Source organism: Hakea prostrata, chromosome 5, assembly GCF_041222555.1.
Source record: "Hakea prostrata isolate BN-2017 chromosome 5, UWA_Hpros_2, whole genome shotgun sequence".
NCBI lineage: Eukaryota > Viridiplantae > Streptophyta > Magnoliopsida > Proteales > Proteaceae > Hakea > Hakea prostrata.
In genome coordinates, this window is record NC_142604.1 from 50,572,498 (window position 1) to 50,599,075 (window position 26,578).

General features: G+C 37.4%; 1 protein-coding gene and 2 non-coding genes across 3 annotated transcripts; 2 read left to right on the top strand and 1 right to left on the bottom strand.

Moving 5' to 3' along the window:
• Nucleotides 1–1,357: 1,357 nt before the first annotated feature.
• Nucleotides 1,358–4,860, bottom strand: LOC149016387 (wall-associated receptor kinase 5-like). Its single transcript, XM_089154531.1, has 3 exons — nt 3,632–4,860; nt 3,030–3,206; nt 1,358–2,879 (listed from the first exon to the last, which is right to left on the bottom strand). Exons 1-3 carry the CDS (start codon nt 4,680–4,682, stop codon nt 1,693–1,695), a joined length of 2,415 nt encoding a protein of 804 aa, XP_089010657.1. The 5' UTR covers nt 4,683–4,860; the 3' UTR covers nt 1,358–1,692.
• A 13,994-nt stretch (nt 4,861–18,854) lies between these two features.
• TRNAS-UGA (transfer RNA serine (anticodon UGA)) lies at nt 18,855–18,936 on the top strand. Its single transcript has one exon. It is a non-coding gene; the product is annotated as a tRNA-Ser (tRNA).
• Nucleotides 18,937–24,476: 5,540 nt separating this feature from the next.
• On the top strand, nt 24,477–24,558 carry TRNAS-UGA (transfer RNA serine (anticodon UGA)). The gene has a single exon. It is a non-coding gene; the product is annotated as a tRNA-Ser (tRNA).
• The last annotated feature ends 2,020 nt before the right edge of the window (nt 24,559–26,578 follow it).

The window sequence follows — 26,578 nt, forward strand, 5'->3', positions numbered from 1 at the left end:
CACATTTATTCTATAAAGCTAATCCGATATATAGCTAATTACCTTGCATCCTTAGTGACAAAGGAACTAAGCTCTCCAAATATTGTTATATGGCCAATGACGATACTGTAGGAATCAAAGTTGGATGTAGCAAGTTGTCTAAGATATCGATCTATTTGATAATCCACCAAAAAATAGTTTCCGGTGTTTCTTACTTGAAAAAAAAAGAAAGAAAAGAAGAAGTACCCAAAACCAAGGGCGTCAATATAACCATATTGGCCTGAATAGGCCCAATCCCAAACCGATTTTTTCAACCCAAAGGACTGGCTTATGTTACAAATCAATCAACCCAAACAAGTTCTGGTCAAGTTAGGGTTTAGCCCTTGGACCTACCTGGCCCAACCCTACCAGAACCTATGTTAGTTTATTTAATTTAAAATTATATTTATATTGCATGTTCATCTTTTTACCTCATTTTCTCTTTTACTCTTTCTCAAGTTAAGATGCTGCCAACAATCCATCCTCATGGTTGTTGACAACTTTAGATGTATTATCATAGCATTGCATATATTAGACTGATATGAAATTTTCTAAAAATAACTTGGTTATAAAATGTTTCTGAAAATTTCAATGTGTTCAATATTGTTTTGTCTTGTTATCAAAAACATAAATAAATAAAAAATAGGAGTATTGTTTTGTCTTAGAAAAAGTTTTTTTGCATCATAAGTACAAGTGGCCGGGGTTTATGATTTAGACTAACCATACCTTTGTATCTAAGCATTAGAAGATTTACAATGTGTAATGGATTAATTATATTCAAACCCATTGTTTATAAATAAGAAAATGAGTCAGTGTACTAAATTATTAAATTAACACTAACACTTAGATACAAAGGGATAAAAATTAGGGCCAAGGTAAACTAGGGCCTTGCTAACCGCAGGTTAGGTTTAGAGAATCCCTGATAGGGTCATGTTTGGGTCGACAATCTTTAAACCCTCACAAGATTGGGTAGGGTTTGGGTTTCGATTTCAATCTTTAGGAGAGCATTAGGTTCAAGGTTTGCCCGATCCACCCACCACTGTTGGAGAGGGAAGATGGGGGTAGTGGTAGCTGACAGTGGTGGATAGTTTTCAGAAAGGTGTAGGAAAGCCCTTCACCCATCTATTAAGGCATTGTTTGTTTGTAAAAGTTGGGTTGGAAAAATAAACATATAAGACCCATGTATAGTGGGGTGGGGGAATAAAAATGAAATTATAGAATTTTGTAGAAATTTTCAAATGTGGGTCCTACTTTTGTTGTTTCTTCGCTTTTCCACAAAGTCACCCTAAATATGTAGGACTTTTTAGTAAATTGATATTATGAGGATATTTTAATCATTTTATCTTGGAATTTAATCAAATAAATAACTCTACAATGTGTGAGTAACTAGTAATATTTAGGTTAGTTTTAAAAATTTTTGACACTTAAAAGGAGGGACCTTCACTTTCACCCCCACTTTTAAGGGAGTCACAATTAAAAAAACTCATGAATATATGTTCTAGCTAGTTACATGTACTGAATACAATACCATACACAAAAGCCCACGTATAACTGATACAGACTAGCAAAGTTCTATAAACGACTCTCTACGTACATGCATAATGTATTATCAGCTTGCCCAAATTGAAGACTAGAATTACTAAATAATTAATGTCTGTGTCTCACTTTGAATGATCATCGAGCGACGTTCAAAGCTAACATGAAGTTGCTTTCGACACTTTCCTTACCAGATGAATCACCAGTAAAATGGGTTGAAGGCTTACCAAATGCACAAAGCAGGTAATCAGTCTCCTTGTGGTTTAGTTGCTCCCACTGGTTCTCATAAGACATCCTCAGACCATCAAGCTCTGCCGCTACCTGCTTCATTGTGGGCCTCTCCTCCCCCTTAACCTTCAGGCATTTCATCACAAGATTAGCAGCTCCCAAGAGCTGTTCTTTATTTCCCTCTTTGGCAACCTGATCATCGAGAATCTCAAAAAGCTTCCCATTTGCCATTGAAGAAATAAAGTACATAGCTAAACTTCTATTGTCCTCAGATCTCTCTGATGAAATAGGATTTTCTCCAGTTAAAAGTTCTGCAAGAACTACACCAAAGCTGTAAACATCACTCTTTTCAGTCAATTGACCTGTGTAAAAACCTTCCGGGTCTAGGTACCCATATGTTCCTTGCACCAATGTAGTCATCTGAATTCGGTCTATAGGAGCCAACCTGGAAGCTCCAAAATCAGATACTTTAGCAGTAAAGCTTTCATCTAGTAATACATTAGTGGACTTCACATCTCTGTGAAGAACTGGTATCGAATGAGCAGAATGTAAATAGGCAAGTGCTCCAGCAGTTTCACCAGCGACCCTTAAGCGATCATTCCAAGAAATAGGAGTTGCCTGATTCTCTTCATGGATGTGTTCATAGAGGGTTCCACTGGAGATGAACTCATAAACCAACAATGGAACCTCTGTTTCTAAACAGCAACCCAAGAGCTTGACCACATTTCTGTGATTGATTTGAGAAAGAATATCAACTTCATTTATAAATTGTATGATCTGGCTCTGATCCACAGTTTTTGATTTCTTAATAGCTACCACCCTCTTATTTGACAGAATTCCTTTATAGACCGTACCATACCCTCCTTGCCCAAGAATTTGTCTCTCATCAAAATTATTGGTGGCCTTCTTAATATCATCTGTGGTATAGATCTTTGCAATATCTGCAACACCTTTTTGTGTGGCAATGTGTTGCCGTAGCAGCAAACCTCCATTCTGTTCAAAGAACTTTTCTCTGAGCCTAATAAGCCTTTGTCTCTTGACTGCCCAGTATACCAAAAAGACACAAGCAAACAGAAGTATGATGCCAAGCCCAGTACCTGCATCAGAATCACATTTTAGAAGCATATACAGTTTAATTTTACCTCTAATTTGTTGATCATCAATTTGAAGAATTCCTTCTTTACAAAATATGTACTTCCTAAGGCCTCTTTGATGATTTGTATTGATATCAAGTAAGAAATATAAACCTGCAACAATAGCCACCAGTGGAACAGCTCCAGTATTCTCCATACAACTTTGTCCATCTTCAAAACCATCACCATGGTGATTAGGTGGACATTTGCACTCATAACTCCCAATGGTGTTATGACATGTGGCTACCGCAGCACAGGAATTGTTGTATCCTTCTCTGCATTCATCCATGTCTGCATCAAATTTCCAAACAGAAAAAAATACAAGAACTCAAGTTAGTGGTTGAGTTTACTTCTAATTTACTGGAGAATTTAGTTAACGATGGTAGCCTGTGAGACCTTGTGAACAAGATGATTCTGGATTTAGGTGCTCTCCTCATATCTCTTTTTTTAACATGCAATATAGGTGGGGTTCTGTGGGACCTACGGATAGTTCTACTTCTATTCATTTTATAAATAATAAGAGGTCGGCCTGTCTCTCTTGTTATGTGATCATGAAGAAATATGAAGAAATCATAGACTTCTACCTAACAGATACAGGTAGAGATTTTTTTTTTTTATTTATTTTTTTTTTTGTCAAAAACTTAAATAGAGGTGAAGTGGTAGACAAAAAGCCACGTGGACAACTTGAAATTATTTATCAAAGTTAAGACAATTACCTTGGCATCCTATGGAGAGATATGGGTTCCCCTCATATCCCTCATTGCAGTAGCATCGGTAACCAAGGCCATTGGTGGAATTAGAGCAATGACTAGAAGGCCCACAGCTGATATTTGCTGTCTCACAAGTTGAATTCCCAATCGCCCAGTCCAGTGCTACCGGAATAGTGCTTCTGTTGAGGCTGCTTTGGAAGACATCTGAAGCTTTGAAGCTGAACAAATCATCAGCCAAGAATGCGAAACTGCAGGTGCTGTTCTCCCAAGTTCCAGTGAAGTTAAGAGCAGTTGAGAGGCTGACTTCGAATACCTGAAGCCCTTTGGGGATTTTGTTCTGGCAACAACCCATGCCATCGCAATCTTCATCTTGCATGCTTGTCTTGTTTGTACAGAATGACAAACACCCACTTGCAAACTCTAATTCTTGAAGTTCACTTATGGTTGCCATAGTATTGCATCCTATAGCAGTAAATCTGCTGCGATTTGCAGAGAACTTGAATGGACTTACATTCAAACTGGAAGAGGTAGCACTGGATTCAATCGAGTTGGGGCAGTAGGAAGCATGAAATTGACGACCTTCGATCAAAATCTCTGAATCCAGTGATAGATTAAGAACCTCAAGACGACCATCTAAGAGGAAGGGCTTTGGAGGGTTGTATGAAGTGTTGCAGGTTATGTTATATTGAGTATCCATATAACATCCTTCTCCTATGCCAAACGGGAACGGTATCGCAACTCCACCACATCTTTCTGGACAACTGGGTAAGGGCTGGTTTGTCAGAGCAGTTGCAGTAACCCATGATGAGATGATGATGATGCTCAGAAGCAAAAACAAGAGGGAGACCATAAATACACTATTCATCTTCTTCTTCTTCTTCTTCTTCTCTCTCTCTCTTGCTAAATAGGAATGATGCTTGAATGAACCAAGTAGCTGGTCAAGATCGAGCAGATGTAGCTGAATTTTATCAATCTTTTTCTTCGTTTTAATGAATGGGACCCGTAAGGAGTGGACTGTATTGGATGCGAGGGACTTGGCTCCGTGTGTTATTAGCATTCAGATGAGCCTTTTGAACTTTCAAACGTTCCTATGAGCACGAGTGCTTGTGGAATATATCTTTTGAAAATTTCGCGATTATTAGATTTTTCTAGTTAGCCTCATTGAATGACTGTTGGAATGGGTCAAGCCGCCGGTAATTGAATGGTCATCTTAAGGGAATCCTATATGCTATATATCTTATCAGGTCTTAATCCTGATTGATACGTAGATTTTTATTTATTTATTTATTTATTATTATTTTATTATTTTTGGATTAAATTGAGATGTAGATTTACTACTGCGTCCTCAAGGTGTGAAGTCTCATTCAAGTTCGTAGCTAATCTGGAGAACCGGCGAACTTTGCCAAGATTTGCCATTTATGGTGAAAGTTCGAAGCAGATTTGTGCAAAACAAAATCGATAATCCTAACGTAAAAAAATTAAAAGGACATTGACATGACACCACTCCACAGTCCACACCACACCACACCACAGGATGGAAATGATTTTTAATCAACATGTGTATCAACTGTCAAGTGGGAGAATCAAAATCAATAATTTAATCACAAAACTACATTCTGGGAATCAAAATTAATAAATTTAATCACAAGACCACGTTGGGGGAATCAAAATCAATAAATTTAATCACAAAACCTAATGTGGTATTATTTGAAGGATTTGGTAGGTTCGTGAATCCTTCGTTGCAGATCAAGGTCTAGGCTTTTTAGGGCTTCTTCTCCTTCCCTTGTATGCGATTCTATTGTAGAGACAAAAAACATTTCACTTTTTAAACATTTTATTTGTGATCAAGGAGTTCGGTTTCTTCTCAATAATTTTAATATTTTATTTCTTCGACTCTCTTTATGTTATTTCTCTAGTTGCTTCCATGGTAGATTTGCAAATCCTTCTCTCCTCCTTGCTCCAACATCAATTTCTTCTTCTTGGGAAATATTGACTAAAACGTCTCATTTTTCCCTCTTTGTTTGGATTTTATTGGTTTTGTTTTCCTATTATGTCTGTGATTGCAGATAACAAGTAATAATTGAGGTAAAATAGATTGATGGAGTTTCAGCATTTTCAGCGATATTTGCCAATATTTCGCCAATTCGCCTGAAAATTGTCAATTTTCCGGCAACTTTTGGCAAAACTCGTTTCACTTCGATTTTTCTTTTACACTCTGTTGAACTAGGTGAATTTCACCATGTTTCTGGCGAAATTTGTTGAAATGTTTCTCCATGTGCATACCATTGATTCCTAATATGTGATAAGGAAGACATGGGGTTTCATTATCAATATGGCACTATGATGTAATAAAAAGTTAAAATATGTCAAGCATACTTTTGTAACATATCACCTTGGTATCTTTTATGACATATTATTTGAGTCAATTTTGGTGTTCCATTAGTTTCGGCCTAAGATGGTAAATCCAAACTAATACAATAAGGTATGTAACATATATTTTGATCCCTTCATTTGATTCCTTAAGTTGATAAAACATCAATTTGATGCAAGATTTACTTTGCTATGTACATATATACAATACTAGTAAAAAATGTACGAGCAAATGCACATTAACCATACATGCAAGTTAGAAGGGAAATGTCTTGAAAGTTGACTTTTAATTATATTATGTTGATGTTTGAATCGATCTTAAACAAAAATAATAATAATAATAATAATAATAATAATAATAATAAAATTATAATTATAACTATAAATAAAAAATTTATCTAATGTGATACATTAATTATTAATTTCTCTATTCCTATCTACTAAATAATGTTTTTTCACTAATAAAATCATCTAAACTTTAAATGTTGCAACTTTTACATAGATTCCTCATTATTTATCTAAAAAGTATATTTTATCTTTGAATATTTTCTTATGTTTTTCTTTTCTCCTTCTCATTTGTATGTTAACTAAACCAAATAAAATAATTTTTATATTCTTCTTTCCATTTCTATGTTAACTCAAAAGCAAAAGAAGTTGAAATAAGTTAACGATGAAGTAATCAATAATTCACTAAAAATATTAAAAATATATATATAATATTAACAAGGGGAAGGAAAAGTCAAACTACTAAAATTCTAATTTTCCTAATATTAGCCATTGAAACGGTAAGTTCAAAGAATGAGAAAAGGAAAAAAAAAAAAACTTTCTTACATACCAAAGAATATTGAGAATGATGAAATAAAAATTTAAGTATAATAAGACGATAAATTTGACTTTAAATAATGAGAAGTCATTCCTATAATAGTGTAAATTTTTCTTCTGAATATATTATTATTATGTATTCTTGAGCTTTTCTTGTTTGTGGAAGATAAGTTTCAAAATGGTCTAGAAGGTGTCAATAGGCAATGTTGAGAGTCTTTGTTCAAGGGGATGATATTCGTCTATTACCTGCAAAAAATAATAATAATAATAAATAAATAATTATGTATTTGAGAACAACTACAAGCAAAACTGAAAACATCTATCATGCGAAATTGTCTGAACAAACCAAGTCCCAAGTGCAATCTACTAGCTGTGATTTTTGGGGTGTAAAATAAAGAAGAGATACCTATTAGGCTTTGCAGATCAAGTAAGAAGTCGGATCTATCTGGAATGTAGAGATCAAGGGAAGGATGTGTCATAGTGTCGTAGATCAAAAACGAAATGACATTCCAACTTTAAGCAGACCTTGATTATTAGTACCAACAGATATTGGTATAAACTTGACTTGCTAGGAGCAGAATAGGGAAGGAATCCCATTTTCCATGGTTTCAAAAATAGTGAAGATTGACAAAGCAATTTCAGTAACTAATCCAAATGTAGTAGATATTTTATTAGTAATAGAAATTTCAAATTCCAACGCAAAGCTGTTCTAGTGATTAAACCAACACCTCTCAGTGAAGAGTTCGTGGGTTCAACTCTTGCTGAAGCATATTAATACCCCCATCCCGGCTTAATAAAGCCCCTTTTACCCAAAAATAAGAAAAAAAAAGAAATGTAATTTATATTCCACCATTACCAAAGAACAAGCACATGGTCAATCCAGATTTTGGATCAGCAATGCAAAATTGAAAAAACCAATATCGATAATTATCACACGCGTAGTGGGAAACATATCTACTGGATCCTCAAGTTCTAATTTTCCCAATTCAAAAACTGAAGAAATTTAGAATTTATAAAATCAGAAACATAAAACACATGAAGCAAAATGCATGCTAACTATAGTTGAAGGCCTTGGCAATAAGAAGAAGCCTCCTCCAGGGTTGTTGGTGTCTACTGCGGTTGGCAGGGAGCCTCATTCTCGCGTTTCAGACTTGATAGGTGATCATGAAATGTGGAATGGAGAGGTAAATGATTCTGTGATTCGTGACAAGTGGCTTGAAATTTCTAAGACGCCCATATTTCGTCGTTTGGAGGGGGACAAGCCAGTGTGGACAGCTAGTTCTTCAGGTGATTTCACTATTAGTTCGGCTTATAGTATGCTTCGTCAAGCAAGTGAAGAAGTGGGTTGGTATAATGTAATTTGGTCTTCTAAAAATCCAAAACGATTCACTTTTGTTGCTTGGCTAGCCTGTCTTGAGCGCCTTCCTACCAAGGACCGATTAATCTCATGGGGTAAGAATATTGACTCAACTTGCTCATTATGCCAATCGGTAGGAGAATCGCATGCTCATATCTTCTTCTCCTGTCCTTTCTCGTTTGGTGTTTGGAGCCGTCTCATGATCCTTCATAGGCTCAAGGATCCAGGTCCTCTCTCGTGGGCAGACGCCTTGCAATGGTGCATTGAGCATTTCAGGGGATCCGATAGCTTGAATGATGTGAGACGATTCAGCTTTGTTACCATGATTTACTTTTTGTGGCAGGAAAGGAATAATCGTACCTTTCAGAAGGGCTCTCGGAGTGACCTTGACATCTTTTACTTAGTGGCTAAGATGACCCGATTACGGTTTCAATTTGCAAAGCTAGTGGTGGAGGATTGCCTGAGACAAAGACAATTCTTCTCTAGTTGGGGTATTTCGGTTTCTTTTACTCAGGTTAAGAGTTCTGTTAATTATTGGTTACCACCGCCGTGGGGTTGGATCCTGATCAACTGTGATGGTTCTCTCCGAGGACATATTGGAGGGTATTGTGCTATGGCTCGAAATTGCAGAGGTGATGTTATTTTTGCTTGTTCTGGTGGTTGTGCTAATGTGGGTGTTTTTCATGCTGAGATGCTTGCAATTCGGTGTGGCTTGCAATTTGCGCAGCAATACGGCTGCAATAAGGTTTTGGTGCATTCAGACTCCGAAGTGGCTATTAGGACTTTACTGGGTACTTACCGCCCACATTGGGGGATACTACACATTGTTGAGGATATTCTTCACTTGAGATCCTTGTTTCAGAAGTATATTTTGGTGCATGGTGTTAGGGAGACTAATAGGTGCGCGGATTTTTTAGCCGGATTGGCAACGTCGGACCAAGAAATTTTGTTGGATCCTCTCTCTTTGCCTGCTCAGCTCTCTCAATATGTTGTAAAAGAGCGACAGGGTCATAGGTTCTTTAGAACCTAATCCTGTATTATTGTTTGTATTTTATTTATTTCTATTAATATAAAGTCTCTTTTTCTTAAAAAAAACGAAGAAGCCTCCTCCATCAAAGGAGGTTGCTTTTTCTGTTTTTCCTCTCAAACAACCTTTATTATTTCTTCAGGAACAAGCAACTCATTAATCTCCCCATTATATAATTCCAAGAAAGTGGTTGTGATACTGTATTATGTATGCCTGATTCAAGAGGCAGCTATCCACTCTACAATAACATGTAAACATATCATCGAGACCAATGAGATTTTAAGAACTCTAACGATGCTTGATACAGAAGGACCTTTAATGGAGAAAAACTATCCAATACAGAGGGAGATGCATCTCGACCCATAAGTTATGTGTTCGCCTTTGATCTTCTGCATTTACCTTCCATTATGTATGTTTTCATTGTACCAGTTTGTGACTATAAGACCTCCTTTATAATGGAAACAATCGTTTGTTCATATAGGTTATTTTTCTGAGTCGATAGACGAAAAATCTACAGCCATAAACTGGCAAAAATGCTGATTCCATGCTGTCATAAAATGGGAAGAGAAAGGGATTTACAAAGATGATCATTCATGGACACGAAGTGAAGAACAAAGAGGTAGAGAAAAAGATTTACAAAGATGATCATTCATGGACTCTTTCCTACTATGATTTTTTAAGGCGGCATATCTTGAAAAAGAAAATCATAATTTAAAAAAAAAAAAAAAAAAAAAAAAACTCTTTTACCAAGATTTTCATTAATTATTTTATTTTATTTTATTTTCTAATAAAAAAATGGCAGATTATAGCGTATTTCTTTCTTTCTTTTCTATTTTTTTTTGGGCAAGATGAAGTTCATCCCGGGAGAGGTACCATTTGCAAGAATCAAACCCAGGACCTCTCTACTGTGCATTTCAATTACCTTATTTAGAAACTATGGGATCTTAAAAGCATATCAATATTTCTATCTCAAATCATATTTCATTATCATTAAAAAAAAACACCAATACTAATAATATAATAAAAAAATGAAGCTTTTGGTCAATTATAGGAAAGTCTTAGGAAGAATATTAGATTCTAATAGAGAAAATGGAAATGAAAATGGTGGAGTAAAGGTTAGGACTTAGGCGAAATTTTCTTTTCGTTTGACTTTTTTAAGGGTATATAATATCATTAGCACGGTACCAAATGTCGGCGACATATCGCCGACACACGGCGATATGTCGCCATGTCGCTGGGGGGCGATACGACACCCCCCAGCGACACCGACATCGCGAGAAGTCGGTCGATAAATCGCCGACTTCTCGCGATATATCGCTAACGGTCGAAATTTCGACCGTTTGCGATATATCGCGAGAAGTCGGCGATTTATCGCCGACTTCTGGCGATAAAAGGGCGAAATTCGGGCGAATTTCGCCCGAATTTCGTTCGAATTTTTTTTAATTTCTCTCTCTTCTCTCTCTTCTCCAGAGCTTCTCTCTCTCATTTTTCGCACTTTTCACTATATTTTCGTCCGATCTTCGACATCTACGGGTACATCTTGCTTCCTTGTTGCCGGATATCACGTTGTTTCGTCGATCAGCAGCCGTTTCGCACAGATCTGAGAGTTTTTTCGTCAAATAGGTAACCATTCTTATCCAAGTAAATTTTCACAAAATGCATGCTATATGATGTTGGATGATTTTGAAATTAATATATGTTGAATACCATGTGACGATCTACGATTTCACGGAGTCGGAATTTTTTTCCGCAAAGTATTTAATTTTTTTATTTTTGTGGGTAAAAAATGATATTTTGATTATCTTGTATGATTACTTTTTAAGTGATACAGTGGTTGTATGATGATAGAAAAAACATATGTGGAACTCCGTGAGCCGATCTATGGACTCACGGAGTCGAAATATTTTTTGACCGAAAAATAAGTTATTTTATTTTTCAAAAAATATCCTGATATTAATAAAAATATCAATAATTATGAAAAATGCAAAAAATAGGGAAAAATGGGGGGAAATGTTTTGAAAATTATGGAATAATTATATAAGTATTTTTCAACTGTTGGTTGTGTTGCCCATGTGGCTTCATCGCCGGTTTTGATATGGGCAGCTATTTTTATAATTATATCATACATGCAATATTCATAATTTCATATATGATTGTTTATATGTGTATAAAGTATAAACAATTATAATGATGTTGTTATTTGTTAATGTTATTTGAATGCAACAGTCATCATGTCTGCTGGTGGGAGTCAGAGGGGAACTGGGTCTTCCCAGGGTGGACGAGGACAGGGACAGGGACAGGGTCAAGGACAGGGTCAGGGACAACCTGAGAGATCAGCAGTAGGAGGGAGGACTGACCCAGCATGGCAATATTGTACGGCTATTGATGGAGACAAAAATAAAACTGAGTGTAATTTTTGTCACAAAAGAATATACTCAGGTGGCATCAGTAGGTTCAAGGGTCACATCACTGGGAGTTCAAAGGATGTGACTAAATGCACAGAGGCCCATCCAGATGTAATCAAGTTACTCAGGGATTTACAAAAACAAAAGGGGAAGAAGAAAGATGATCGAAGGAAAGTCAATAGAGCACTAGATGATGCAGTGCGGGGGCCGTCATCATATGTGGATGATTCAGATGATGATAGGGATGTTGATCCTGTTGATGTGGACAGAGATCAGGAGGAGAGGGATATGCGGCGGGCCATGGCGAGAGCAGACGATTGCACCATCGGGGAGCGAGGATATGGCCGAGCTAGAGCTACGGGAGCTGGTCCATCTAGGCCTACGGGGGCTAGACCTTCGATTCGGGGGGAGGGTGTGGTGTATTTGGCATGTTTGGCGGATCACGAGTCGGCGGGCCCCTCATACATCAGGTTCAGACCGTTCGATTGCCACTACCACGGCAACCATCTGATTATCCACGCCGTCCAGACCCGACCATGGAGCAAGATCCTGATACATTCAGGAGAAAAGGGGCCAAGCAGCCCAAGATATCTGGTGCATGGAAAGGTATGGCAAAGAAGGTAAAGAAGGCAATGTCAAAGTGGATTTATTACAATCACATCCCAGCAAACACAGCACAGGGTCCATACTATACGAATATGATTGATACTATTGCAGCGGCAGGCCCTGGATATAGTGGTCCCAACCCTACAGAGTTGATGACCACCCTCCTTCAAGAGGAGAAGCAAGAGCTGCAGGAGTATATTGATAGTATGAAACCCTTTTGGGATACTTATGGATGCACCATCATGTCCGATGGATGGACCGGCCCGACGAGAAAGTCCATCATCAACTTCATGGTATACTTGTGATTGGAGAAGCTGTCTTCTTGAAATCAGTGGATGCTACTGGTCATACGAAAGACCACAGATATATCATGGGTCTCCTGCAGGATGTGATCGACCAGGTTGGTAGGAAGAATGTGGTGCAAATTGTCACTGACAATGGCTCCAACTATAAGAAGGCCGGTGAAGTGTTGATGGCTTCACCTGATTATAACCTTATGTGGACACCTTGTGCTGCACATTCAATTGACCTAATCTTTGAAGGACATTGGAAAAATCAGCATTGTCCACAACACCGTTGAGAGTGCAAGACAGGTAACCAACTTCATCTACAATCATAACGTTGCTTTGGCAATGATGCGGAGATCATGTGGAGGTGAGTTGGTGCGACCTGGTCCGACAAGATTTGCGACAAATTTCGTCGCCTTGAGCAGCATGCAAGATAAGAAGTCGGGCCTCAGATCCATGTTTGCATCGTAGGAGTGGTTTGATTGGGCTGGATCCAAGTAAGATAACTATCTACTATTTCATCTTATAAATTATTATATTTATATTATGAGTTTATGATTATCTTGTATGATATTTATTGTCTATTGACTTAATGAGTTTGTGATAATTCAGCACGACCAATGGGCGCGCCGCACAGTACACAATATCATCTGATGATTTCTGGAGATGTGTTATTGTAGTGTTGCGACCATAGATCCTATAGTAAAGGTCTTGCGTATGGTGGACTCTTCCTTGAGGGGACCCACTATGCCACACTTGTATGCATCCCTTGAGCGTATGAAGGATGCTATAAAGGCAGCAAACCCTAGAGGACATCGGGCTTTCTTAGATATTGTCGATGCACGATGGACAGCTCATCTGATGCATCCTCTTCATAGGGCCGGTAAGTAAATATTCGGGTTGTTGATTTGTAGTTGTAGATTTGTAGTCTTGTAGACTTGTGGGCTTGTAGAATTGTAGGTATTGGTACTTTGGTAGTTGGTACTAATTTTAAGCTTTTTTAATTATGCAAAGCATATTTTCTAAACCCTAAGTATCAATATAGTCAACATTTAGGGTTGGACACAAACCTATTGGATGCCCCGATACGGGTGATAACGAAGTTGGAGCCGATGAGATGGTCCAATCATTTTGCCACAATGAGGTGAGACATTGGGAATTTCAAACGATTAGTGAGTTGTATTAATTGTTTAAATAATTTAGATAACCAATCAATACTAATGATTGTATTATTGCAGATCAAATTGTTTAGAGATGCATTTGGGTCTTTTAGTGGAGCTGGTGCTGTACGGGGCAGAGAAACCATGGATCCAGGTTAGATACTTATATAGTTAGATCCTTAGGGCTTAGATGCATAAATGTTTTGAGTCTTTTGACTTTTGAGTTTCTAACTTAATGTTTTTGTGATAATGCAGCTGAATGGTGGTATCTCTATGGCAATAGTTCATCAAACTTACGAAGATTGGCAGTCAGGATCCTGTCTCAGACTTGCTCTGCCTCTGGATGTGAGAGGAATTGGAGTACATTCAGCATGATCCACTCCCAGAGGAGGAACCGGTTGGGAAGCCAGCGTCTAAATGACCTCGTATTTATTCACTATAATATGAGGTTGAAGCTGCAATATGCCAGGGAGCAGGCTCAGAATGAAAGGCAATACATCAATCTCGATGATATATTTGATGTTGCCGAAGATGACCAAGATCCCCTCACTCGGTGGATGTTGGACGGGGGTGAGCCGGTATTGGACCAACCTGGAGGGAGGCCGACCCGAACTAGCTCAAGCTGCGGGGGTTAATGTGGGTGAGTATATGGCCACCGAAGAGGGTCGGGCACATGCGAGGCAGCTGCCACTGCTGATGAGGATTGGATGATGGCACCAGGCACGGAGGAGCCGCAGGACAACACTCCCGATGACACACTCTCGCCTAGTCAGACTGGTGGAGATGATGATGGTGGTGGTGGTGGTAGTGGTGGTGGTGGTGGTGGTGGTGGTGGTGGTGGTGGAGGAATTGGAGAGCGTATACATGTTCCACTACCGGAGACACAGGAGCCCCCACCCGGATACACCTGGGAGAGTCATTTTGATCATGCCACTCGGGATTATGATCATGGTGGTGAGTATCGGCGTGGTCGTCAATATCCCGATACGAGGCCGAGCCACCATCGAGGGGGAGCTGGCCATGACTATGTTAATCCTTGGGATGCGGCGATTGCGTCAATGGGGTCCATGAGCTTGGATGAGTCTGTAGGCTCCACACCAGGTTATTGGCCTACGGGTAATTATGGTGTCCCTCTCCCTCCTTCGGATGGACGAGTATGATATGGGAATTAGTAACCCCTCTAATTCTTCGTATCATGGGAGCTATGGTGTCCCCTCCGAGTTCTTCGTATCATGGGAGCTATGATGTCCCTCTCTCTCTTTCACAATCGAGTCATTCGTACCAACAAGGGCATCCGATGGCATGCGAACGTTCCTTGGCCCTATTCTCACTTCCCTCAAATTGGAGTTCTCACGGCAGCGGGAAGATGACCGCTATAGAACTGCGGTGAATGATTACTTAGACAATTTTCAATATCGTATGAGATGGGATGAGTATGTGAATTTGTTGGGGGGGCATCAATGGAGACAGTCTGAGTCAGAGGAATTCGATCCACCTAGGCACAGTACTTGGTACTGAGACTGAGAGTTTCAGATTTTATATGGTTGGATGACTTTATGTATTACAGTATTTGTACAATGAATTGTAGACTTTATATGATTTGGTTTTATGAGTTTTTAGGTTTTTAGTTTCGGGGCTTTCGTCCGCGTATAGTAAGACATGGGTCGATTAAGAACATTAGTTTAGGTAATGTTTTAGATCAAAATAACACTACCAATGTGTTTATTAGCCTCAAATTAGGCTACACATCAAATTTCAGGTCAAAATGACCAAAAAAACCCATCGAAACAGGGGTTCGATTTTTCATCGAACCCCTACCAAAAGTCGCCCGACTTTTGGCGAAATTTCGGCCGTGTCGCCGTGTAACCAAAATGCCAAAAATATCCAATAAAAAAAAAGTAAAGAAATACTTGATAGTAGGAAACTAAAGGTATTTTAAAGAAAAGAGCAAATTGCACTCACACTCCAAAATGGAGGCCTTAAAGCACTGACACCCCACTTTATGTTTAAAAAGCACAAAGACCTCAAAATTTGATTTTCATTGAATATATTTGTTCAATTTGTCACTAAAAACCTTTCAGACACTGTTTATTATATGGATATTTTGAAAATAAAGAGTGATTTAACTGTTTTCAGTGATAAATTTGACAAATATATTCAATGAAAATCTAATTTTGGGGTCCTGTACTTTTTAAACATAAAATGGAGTGTCAATGCTTTAAAGTCTCCATTTTGGGGTGCTAGTGCAATTTGCTTTAAAGAAATAAAACACTAAAAAAATATTTACCACAAAAGAGGAATACATGCTTTTATATAATAGTATGATAACATAACATAGGGAAACCTTTTATTTATTATCCCGTGAATGTTATGTTATATTCACTCGATATCAATCCGATTTTATTTTAATTTTTTTAAAAGAAATGTTAAAAATTGGTGTGACAATTGACTCATTCACCTTTTGAGGTGCGACATAATATAATATAAAAATGTGCTTAGACAACACCTGTCGATATGTCCGAGTGGTTAAGGAGATAGACTCGAAATCCCTGCTGTCGACGATTAGTAATTATTTTGTTAATTTTAAAATAAAAATTACATCTAGGTGACCATGGAGACTTTTTTTTTCTTTTCTTCTCAAACAGAAGATTACGTAGGTAGTTACTGAGGAGACATTCCTGCACAGAGAGGGATAAAGCAATCCATACATGCAATGTTCAGGAGATGGAGAAAAGCAGCTGAACTGATGAGAGCCTAGAAGATATGTACAGGTGAAGAACAAAAGCAATTCACAGAGCTTGAGAGATTGGCATTATTCTCTAGGCTTTTGTTCTTAGAATAAAGCATGCAAAATGTCCTTCATCAAAAGTTCTAAGAGAATAAAATGAAATCATCAGAACGAGGGTGAGAAGAGGATGATTGACAACTCATCTGGGTCACCAATCCAAAGGACTGAGAGTCGTGAATATCTCCATGGAATTTGGTTGATATCTGAAATCATTCCTGAATGAAACCCTGAAACTTTATTGAGAGCTTAATTGTGAATCCTACTAAAATTCTTAAAACCCTAAAACCACCAGAACCTAGAAGAATAATCTGTATTTATCATATGAGACTGTGACCTGCCCAATCCAATGATTGAGGTTACCATTTGACAATCTGAAGAAATTATGAGGCTGCTTACTCCAAGAGACCTAGCTATGAGGATTTAATCCCTAATTGCTTCGAGTTCAACTAAAGTTGCCAAAAGACTCTTACATGATTTGGCTTGTGCTGCAAAAATTATCCTTGTAAAAATACATTCATGGCATTCCTTTCCAAAGGCGTTATCCGATGTGCCATCAGAGTATAAGTGGAACACATCCTCATGGTCGTTCAGAACCGCAACATTTGGCATGGTGGTAGGTGCATCACCAGCTGAGGTTGTACAATGAAAGCTAACACCTTCAAGCCCAATTACGTTTAATGATTAAATGACCAAATTACCCTCATGCCTTTTGCCCCTGCCTTCCCCCGTCCCCCGTTGAAGATCACCTACCATCTTCGACATAAAGCTCCACACGTACTATTCCCTAGGAACTTAAACCGTATCTAAACATCTATACAAGCAAATATCTAAGCACGCAGGTAGAACTTATTATTGTGTGGTGAGTTTGGTGACCCACTCTAATAAAGTAGCATTCTAGTATTCACAGGGTATAGAAACCATTTATCATGTTGAAGGATAGAAACCCATACCTTAGTTTGGATATAATATTTTGAAACTCCCCTCCAAATCACCACCATTGCCACTTAAAGGCAATACACCAGACAGGTAAGCAAAATGACTCTAAACACCAACCGAAGAAATGTCGCACTTCTAGGCCATAGCTTTTCCAACATTCGCTTTTGAAATCTGCATTCTCTAGCTAGGGGTTGAGTGCACAGTAAATTACATCAACCTGACTATTAATTAAAAAAAATTAAAAAAAAATAATAATAATAATAATAATAATAATAATAATAATAATAAAGTAGAAGGGAAAATGTCCGACTATAAATGAAACCCTTGGTTATCTCCATAAGACAACTTGAAGTTGTCATACATTTGATTATAAAGATCATTGGAATGTGTTGTGGTCCTCCTCACTAGAAGACACCAAATTTGACTAACAAGTTTAGTGCATTTCTTTTCAGTCCTCTTTGTTGACAAAGAGAAAAACCATGTGTTAAATGAGGCTAAAAGAGAGAGTTTTTTTCTCTCTCCTTATAAATTCAAAGATGTAAATGTCAAAATGTTATTAATTGTATGAAGACAAATGCAATTAATGTGAGAGGTTTTATTTCTCTCTTAATTGTTCACCTCTAGGTTTGCCTAAGGAAGAGGCAAGTGAGCAAGAAAACTCACGAGAAAACTCATTAAATGTAGGGTTCTTGAGGTTTGAATGAGATGCCTTCTATGTTGGAGTAATGGGTTTGAAACTCTTCAAGAGTTGGGAGTGTGAGTTGAGAGAGAGTGTATCGGAGTATCCAGTTTTGGATATAGGGTTGAGTTTGGTTATAAAACCAAGCACTGTACAAGTGTTGTATTCCAACTCTCGCATAGTAAAGTTTCACTACGCCCGTGGATGTAAGCAAAGCCGAACCTCATATATTGTTGTATTTGTGTTTCTTTTGTGATTATTTATTTTGTTATTTTCCACATGGGTCCCGCACAAATACTATTGATCACGTGGGCCCACACAGGCACTATTCACGAATATTTTTTTTGTACATTTTCTTTGTCGATCTTTAACACAGGCGAGAAAATAGTGAACCGTCTTTCGGTATTTTTCCCAACAGAATGCTCACAAACCACAAATTAAAAGGTAGAAGGTGGTAACCAAATTTTTTTTGTTCGTAGAAGCAGGTAAACAAATCTACTAATAAAATCCAAGAAGTCGGAAATTTATGTCTTACAGTTTTTAACTTGAAACTCATCCAGTGGAACAGTGTAAATTCATCGAAAAAATGTTCAAGAAATACATTAATCTGGCAACAGAAAAGGTGAACTAGGGAAGAGGTCAAACAGGAACGCAAGAAATAACAGCTATCTGGCTTCTCACGTAAATTTCATGTGATTTATATAACTGGAACTACAATGTGTGTGCAGTTAAAAGTGGAACTGCAATGTGTTTGCAGATTTGGGATTTTTATCCACTCTCGTAGCATCACCTGTCGATATGTCCGAGTGGTTAAGGAGATAGACTTGAAATCTATTGGGCTTCGCCCGCGCAGGTTCGAACCCTGCTGTCGACGCTTGTGATGGAGACACTTTTTTTTTCTTCAAACAGAAGATTACCTTATACTGAACCCTTCAAAATCCAAACAAGCGTTGAAGGATAAAAGACATAGGTAAGGTAGTTACTGAACAGACATTCCTGCACATAGAGAAAAAGCAATCCATACATGCAATGTTCAGGAAAGGGAGAAAAGCAAAAATGATGAGAGAGCCCAGGAGATATGTACAGGTGAAAGAACAAAAGCGAGTCACAGAGCGTGAGAGATTGGCATTAGTCTCTTGGCTTTTGTTCTTAGAATGAAGCATGCAAAGCTGTCCTTCATCAAAAGTTCTAAAAGAATAAAATGAAGTCATCTTTGTCTTGGCAGTAAGAACGAGAACGAGGGTGAGAAGAGGATAATTGAGAACTTATCTGGGTCACCAACCTCAAGGACTGAGAGTCAAGAATTTCTCCAAGGAATATGGTTTGATATCTGAAATCATTCCTGAATATGCTAGAATAAAATTTGAAACCCTAAAACTTGAGAGCTTAATTATGAATCCTACTAAAAAACTTAAACCCCTAAAACCACCATAACCTAGAAGAATAATCTGTCTTATCATATGCATGTCCTCTCCACCTATATGTTTGTACCTATATGTTAATTCACCTAATATTTACATTCTTTATTGGTAGTTTAAAGACCCAACGCATACGAAAAAAAAAATGTCATTTCCTTCGAAAATTTCCTACAGTCTAGATAAAGTAGTTGGGTATCATGAACCTGTATCTGCCACCAAAACTTGTGAAGGAAAAAACGCCTAGCCCCAATGGGCACTGGCTATGAAATCTGCATGGACATTTGCTGCCTTATGTACAAACCGAAAATTTAAAGCAGAAAACATAGATCTAAACTTCCAAATCTCCTGCACGAGACTGTGACTTGCCCAATCCAATGATTCAGGCTACCAATTGACAATCTGAAGAAATTATAAGGCTGCTTACTCCAAGAGACCTAGCCATGAGGATTTCATCCCTAATTGTTTTAAGATCAACTAAAGTTGCCAAAAGGCTCTTACATGATTTGGCTTGTGCTGCAAAAAATTATCCTTGTAACTCCCACAAAATGCATTCATGGCGTTCCTTTCCAACGGCGTTATCCCATGCTCCATCGGAGTATAAGTCAAACACAGCATCTTGGTCATTCAAAACCGCAACATTTGGAATGGTGGTAGGTGCATCACCAGCTGAGGTTGTACAATGAAAACTAACACCTTCAACCCCAATTACGTTTAATGGTTGAATGACTAAAATACCCTCATGCCTTTTTCCCCTGCCTTCCCCCGTCCCCGTTGAAGATCACCTACCATCTTCGACATAAAGCTCCACATTGTTCTCCAGGAACTTAAACCGTATCTAAACATCTATACATGCAAAGATCTAAGCACGTAGGTAGAACTTATTATTGTGTGGTGAGTTTGGTGACCCACTCTAATAAAGTAGCATTCCAGTATTCATAGGGTATACAAACCATTTATCATGTTGAAGGATAGAAACCTAGATCTTAGTTTGGATACAATTTTTTGAAACTCCCCTCCAAATCACCACCATTGCCACTTAAAGGCTCTACACCGAACAGTTAAGCAATTGACGCTAAACGCCAACCGAAGAAATGTCGCACTTCTAGGCCACAGCTATTTCCAACATTTGCGCTGCCAAATCTGCATTCTCTAGCTAGGGGCTGAGTGCATAGTAAAGTACATCAACCTAATTATTAATTAAAAAAAAAAAAAAAAAAAAGGAAAATGTCCCGACTATAAATGAAACCCTTGGTTATCTCCATAAGACAACTTGAAGTTGTCATACATTTGGTTATAGAGGATCATTGGAATGTGTTGTGGTCCTTCTCACAAGATGACACACCAAATTTGACTAACAAATTTAGTGCATTTTTTTCCAGCCCTCTTTGTTGACAAAGATAAAAACCATGTGTTAAAGGAGGCTAAAGGAGAGAGTTTTCTTCTCTTCTTATCTCCTCATAAATGCAAAGATGTAAATGTGAGGATGTTATTAATTGTATGAAGACAAATGCAGTTAATGTGAGAGGTTTTGTTTCTCTCTTAATCATTCACCTCCAGGTTTGTCTGAAAAAGTGGCAAGTGGGCAAGAAAACTCACAAAAAAATTCATTAAGTGTAGGGTTCTTGAGGTTTGAGTGAGGTGTCTTCTATGTTGGAGTAGTGGGTTTGAAACTCTTCAAGAGTTGAGAGTGTGAGTTGAGAGAGGGTGTACAAGGGTATTCAGTTTTGGATATAGGGTTGGATTTGGTTATAAATCCAAGCATTGTACAAGTGTTGTATTTCTACTTTCTCATAGTAAAAGTCTAATTACGCCTGTGGATGTAGGCAAAGCCGAACCACGTATATTGTTGTGTATGTGTTTCTTTTGTGATTATTTATTTTGTTATCTTTCACATGGGTCCCACACAAGTACTATTCACGTGGGCCCCACACAGACCAAATATTTTTTTTGTACTTTTTCTCTGTCGATCTTTTACACAAACAATAAAAGAGTGAACTTTTGGTACTTTTCCCAACAAAATGCTCACAAACCACATATTAAAAGGTAGAAGGTGGCAACGAAATTCTTTTTTTTCGGTAGAAGCCAGGTAACCAAATCTACTAATAAATCCAAGAAGTCAAAAATTTATGTCTTACAGTTTTCAACTTGGAACTTGTCCAGAGGAGCAGTGAAAATTCATCGAAGAAATGTTCAAGAAATCCATTAATTTGGCAAGAGAAAAGGTGAACTAGGGAAGAGGATAGACAGGAAGGCAAAATATAACAGCTATCTGGCTTCTCGCGTAAATTTCATGTGGTTTATAAAAGTGGAACTGCAATGTGTGTGCAGTTAAAAGTGGAACCAATGTGTTTGCAGATTTGGGATTTTTATCCACTCCAGTACTGACAAGTTCAAGTTTCCTTCTGTCCTCTGTTAAATAATTGACACGTATAATTTTAAAATCCAACGATTATTAGTATTTACGATTCACTCACCAACCTTAACTATTGTTTCTCTCTACTCGTCTCTCTCTTCCTTAAGTCATATTCCTGCCCAGTGCCCATCACCGTCATTGTCCTCATCTCCTTCACGAAAAGTGGTTTTTTTTCTTTTGTATAAAGGGGCTTTATTAAGCTGGGGGACAGGGATATTAATATGCCTCAGCGAGAGTTGAATCCACGATCTCTTCACTAAGAGGGGTTGGTTTCAACCACTAGAACAGCTCTATGTTGGCCTTAGTTAAAGCAACCATACAACTAATCATTTTCTCATTTCTCCTTTACAAATCTTATACTAAGCAAAACTTGAGTTGCAATGTATTGAAAGATGATGTTCGTTAAAGATCTTATCATAATTTCCCCTCAAATGGGTAATGGTAAATTGGTAATGGGACTCATCTAATGTCTTCACTGTTTAGGGATTTTTTTATTCAAAGCGGAGAGAAAATTTTGAGAATAGAACACTTGAGGTGGCATTTGCCGAAGAGGGATTCAATTAATGGATCTCTCTCTCTTCCTTTTCTTCCTTTGATGCTCCCAGATCAAGCTGAAGGCACAACTGTGCAGCTTGCCCTCTGTCCCTTCTTAACTCTTTCTTCAAAACTCTTTTCTTCATCTAGACTGGGCATGGAGAAAAAGGTCAGAGATGACTGATTGGGGCTGAATTTCTCTTTCAGGCCTAACTTAACTGGAGAATGATTTTGAAAAAGAATTTACTGGGGGCGGGGATAGCTGGATGATTTCAGTTTTTGTTTGATCTGGAAGCATCAAAGGAAGAAAAAGAAGAGAGAGACAGAGAGGAGGTTTTAGAAAAAGATAATAAAAGAGAGAAAAGGAGTTGCAGATTTCTCATTCCTCCTTCTCTTCTTCTTTTCTCCATCCATAAATGGATGGATTTTCAGTTTTTATTTTCAATAATGCTTCAGGTCATGAGGTTGTTAAATATAAGCAACTATCATTTCTGTAGCCATAAACTGGCAAAAATGCTGATTCCATGCTGTCATAAAATGGGAAGAGAAAGGGATTTACAAAGACGATCATTTATGGACACGAAGTGAAGAACAAAGAGGTAGAGATTAAAAACGTCTACGTGGATACTTGTTGGCCTTCATTAATATTGCTTTAGGACAATTTTTTTGGGGTCAATTTATTGCTTTAGAACAACCACGATAATAAGAAGGGGTTAGGGTTACAAAACCAGAGATTGAAAGGAGGCTGATGAAACACTTGCAGGCAAAAACAGGAGAACCTGCCTTGGTACTTGGAGCCTTGAACACACGTGATTTGATTTCTATGGAATCCCTATAGAAAATTTGAAAAATACAATTTTTTATATCTTATTTTCTTTTTTGTTGCATTTCTGATTTGTGATTTCTATGATATTTTCATGAAAAACTCTTTCTTATTATGATTTTTTAAAGGCAAAAAAAAAAAAAACCATAATTTATCTAATTTTTTTTCAAAAAAAAAACATAATTTATCTTATTTTTTTTCAAAAAAAAATGTTTCACAAAGATTTTAATTAATAATTTTTTTCTTTTTTTTTTTTTTTTTTTTGGCAAGCTGAGGTTTATTCCGGCCAGTTTGCGCTCACCTTGATTACATCCTCAGGGAGATGCTGTCTGCAAGGAGAGGCATTGAATCCAAAACCACTCCACTCCGTATTTCGATTACCTTATTTAGAAACTATGGGATCTTAAAAGCATATCAAGATTTCTATCTCAAATCATATTTTATTATTAATATTATATATAAAAAAAATAGGAAGAATATTTGATTCTGAGAGAGAAAATGGTGGAGGAAAGGTTAGTATTTAGGAGAATTTTTTTTTCTATTTTAAGGGTATATAATATCATTAGTAACCAAAATGCCAAAAAATATCCAATAAAAAAAAGGTAAAGAAATAGCGAATAGTAGGAAACTAAAGGTATTTTAAAGAAAATAGCAAATTACACTCGCAACCCAAAATGGAAGCCTTAAAGCACTGACACCCCATTTTATGTTTAAGAAGCACAAAGACTCCAAAATTGGATTTTCATTTAATATATATTTATTCAAATTGTCATTGAAAACTTTTTAGACACTGTTTATTATATAGATGTTTTGAAAATAAAAAGTGATTTAATTGTTTTCAGTGATAAATTTAACAAATATATTCAATGAAAATTCAATTTTGGGGTCCCTGTGCTTTTTAAACATAAGGTGGGGTGTCGTTTTAAAGCCTCTATTTTGGGGTACTAGTGCAATTTGCTCTAAACAAAGAAAAGATTAAAAAAACATTTACTACAAAAGAAGAATACATGCTTTTATATAATAGTATAATACCATGACATTAGAAACCCTTTATTTATTATTCTGTGAATGTTATGTTGATATTCACTCGATCTCAATCCAATTTTGTTTTAATTTTTTTTAAAAGAAATGTTAAAAATTGGTGTGATAATTGATTCATTCACCTTTCGAGGTGCGGCCTGTAAAATACGTAAAGTTATATAAAAACGTGCTCAAAAATAACACAAGTCGATATGTCCGAGTGGTTAAGGAGATAGACTTGAAATCTATTGGGCTTCGCCCGCGCAGGTTCGAACCCTGCTGTCGACGATTATTTGTTGATTTTAAAATAAAAATTACATCTAGGTGATGGAGAAAAGCAGAACTGATGAGAGCCCAGTAGTAGATATGTACAGGTGAAGAACAAAACCGATTCACAGAGCTTGAGAGATTGGCATTACTCTCTAGGCTTTCATTCTAAGCATGCAAAATGTCCATCAAAAGTTCTAAGGGCCTGTTTGGTTACATGAGTCTATAGACTTCAAATCTATGGAGTTATAATTTATAAAATTAAGTGTTTGGTTGTGGAATGAAATCTGTGAATTCATCCTAAAAATTTATTTGATCGACATGATTTTTGTGAATGTACAATTGTATAGCTTTTTGAAATCTCGGATTTCACCCCTTACCCTAAATCTCTGATTCACCTTTTACACTAAACGTGAACCTGATTTCATGAATCTAGAGATTTTTACAACCAAATGGGTATAATTCTCAGATTCATGAATCCAGAGATTTGAAATCTCTAGATTCATGTAACCAAACAGGCCCTAAGAGAATATAATGAAATCATCTTTGTCTCGGCGGCAAGAACGAGAACGAGGGTGAAAAGAGGATGATTGACAACTCTTCTGGGTCACCAATCCCAAGGTCAGAGAGTGCGTGAATATCTCCATGGAATTTGGTTGAGATCGAAATCATTCCTGAACTGATGAGACCAGAAACTTAATTGAGAGCTTGTATAGGTTTTTACACCAAAAGCGTGAATTCACAGAGATTGCATGAGATCTGGCATTATTCTAAACCAAATGGCTTTTGTTCTTAGAATCCAGCGATTTGCAAAATGTCCAGATTCATCAAAAGTTCTAAGAGAATATAATGAAATCATCTTTGTCTTGGCAGCAAGAACGAGAACGAGGGTGAGAAGAGGATGATTGACAACTCATCTGGGTCACCAATCCCAAGGACTGAGAGTCGTGAATATCTCCATGGAATTTGGTTGATATCTGAAATCATTCCTGAATGAAACCCTGAAACTTAATTGAGAGCTTAATTGTGAATCCTACTAAAATTCTTAAAACCCTAAAACCACCATAACCTAGAAGAATAATCTGTATTTATCATATGAGACTGTGACCTGCCCAATCCAATGATTGAGGTTACCATTTGACAATCTGAAGAAATTATGAGGCTGATTACTCCAAGAGACCTAGCCATGAGGATTTCATTGCTTCGAGTTCAACTAAAGTTGCCAAAAGACTCTTACATGATTTGACTTGTGCTGCAAAAATTATCCTTGTAAGACCCACAAAATACATTCATGGCATTCCTTTCCAAATGCGTTATCCGATGTGCCATCAGAGTATAAGTGGAACACATCCTCATGGTCATTCAGAACCGCAACATTTGGCATGGTGGTAGGTGCATCACCAGCTGAGGTTGTACAATGAAAACTAACACCTTCAAGCCCAATTACGTTTAATGATTAAATGACCAAATTACCCTCATGCCTTTTGCCCTTGCCTTCCCCCCATCCCCCGTTGAAGATCACCTACCATCTTCGACATAAAGCTCCACACGTACTGTTCTCTAAGGAACTTAAACCGTATCTAAACATCTATACAGGCAAATATCTAAGCACACAGGTAGAACTTATTATTGTGTGGTGAGTTTGGTGACCCACTCTAATAAAGTAGCATTCTAGTATTCACAGGGTATAGAAACCATTTATCATGTTGAAGGATAGAAACCCATACCTTAGTTTGGATATAATATTTTGAAACTCCCCTCCAAATCACCACCATTGCCACTTAAAGGCTCTACACCAGACAGGTAAGCAAAATGACTCTAAACACCAACCGAAGAAATGTCGCACTTCTAGGCCACAGCTATTTCCAACATTCGCTCTCTTAAATCTGCATTCTCTAGCTAGGGGCTGAGTGCACAGTAAATTACATCAACCTGATTATTAATTAAAAAAAGAAAAGAAGAAGAAGAAGAGGGGAAAAAAAAAAAGTAGAAGGGAAAATGTCCGACTATAAATGAAACCCTTGGTTATCTCCATAAGACA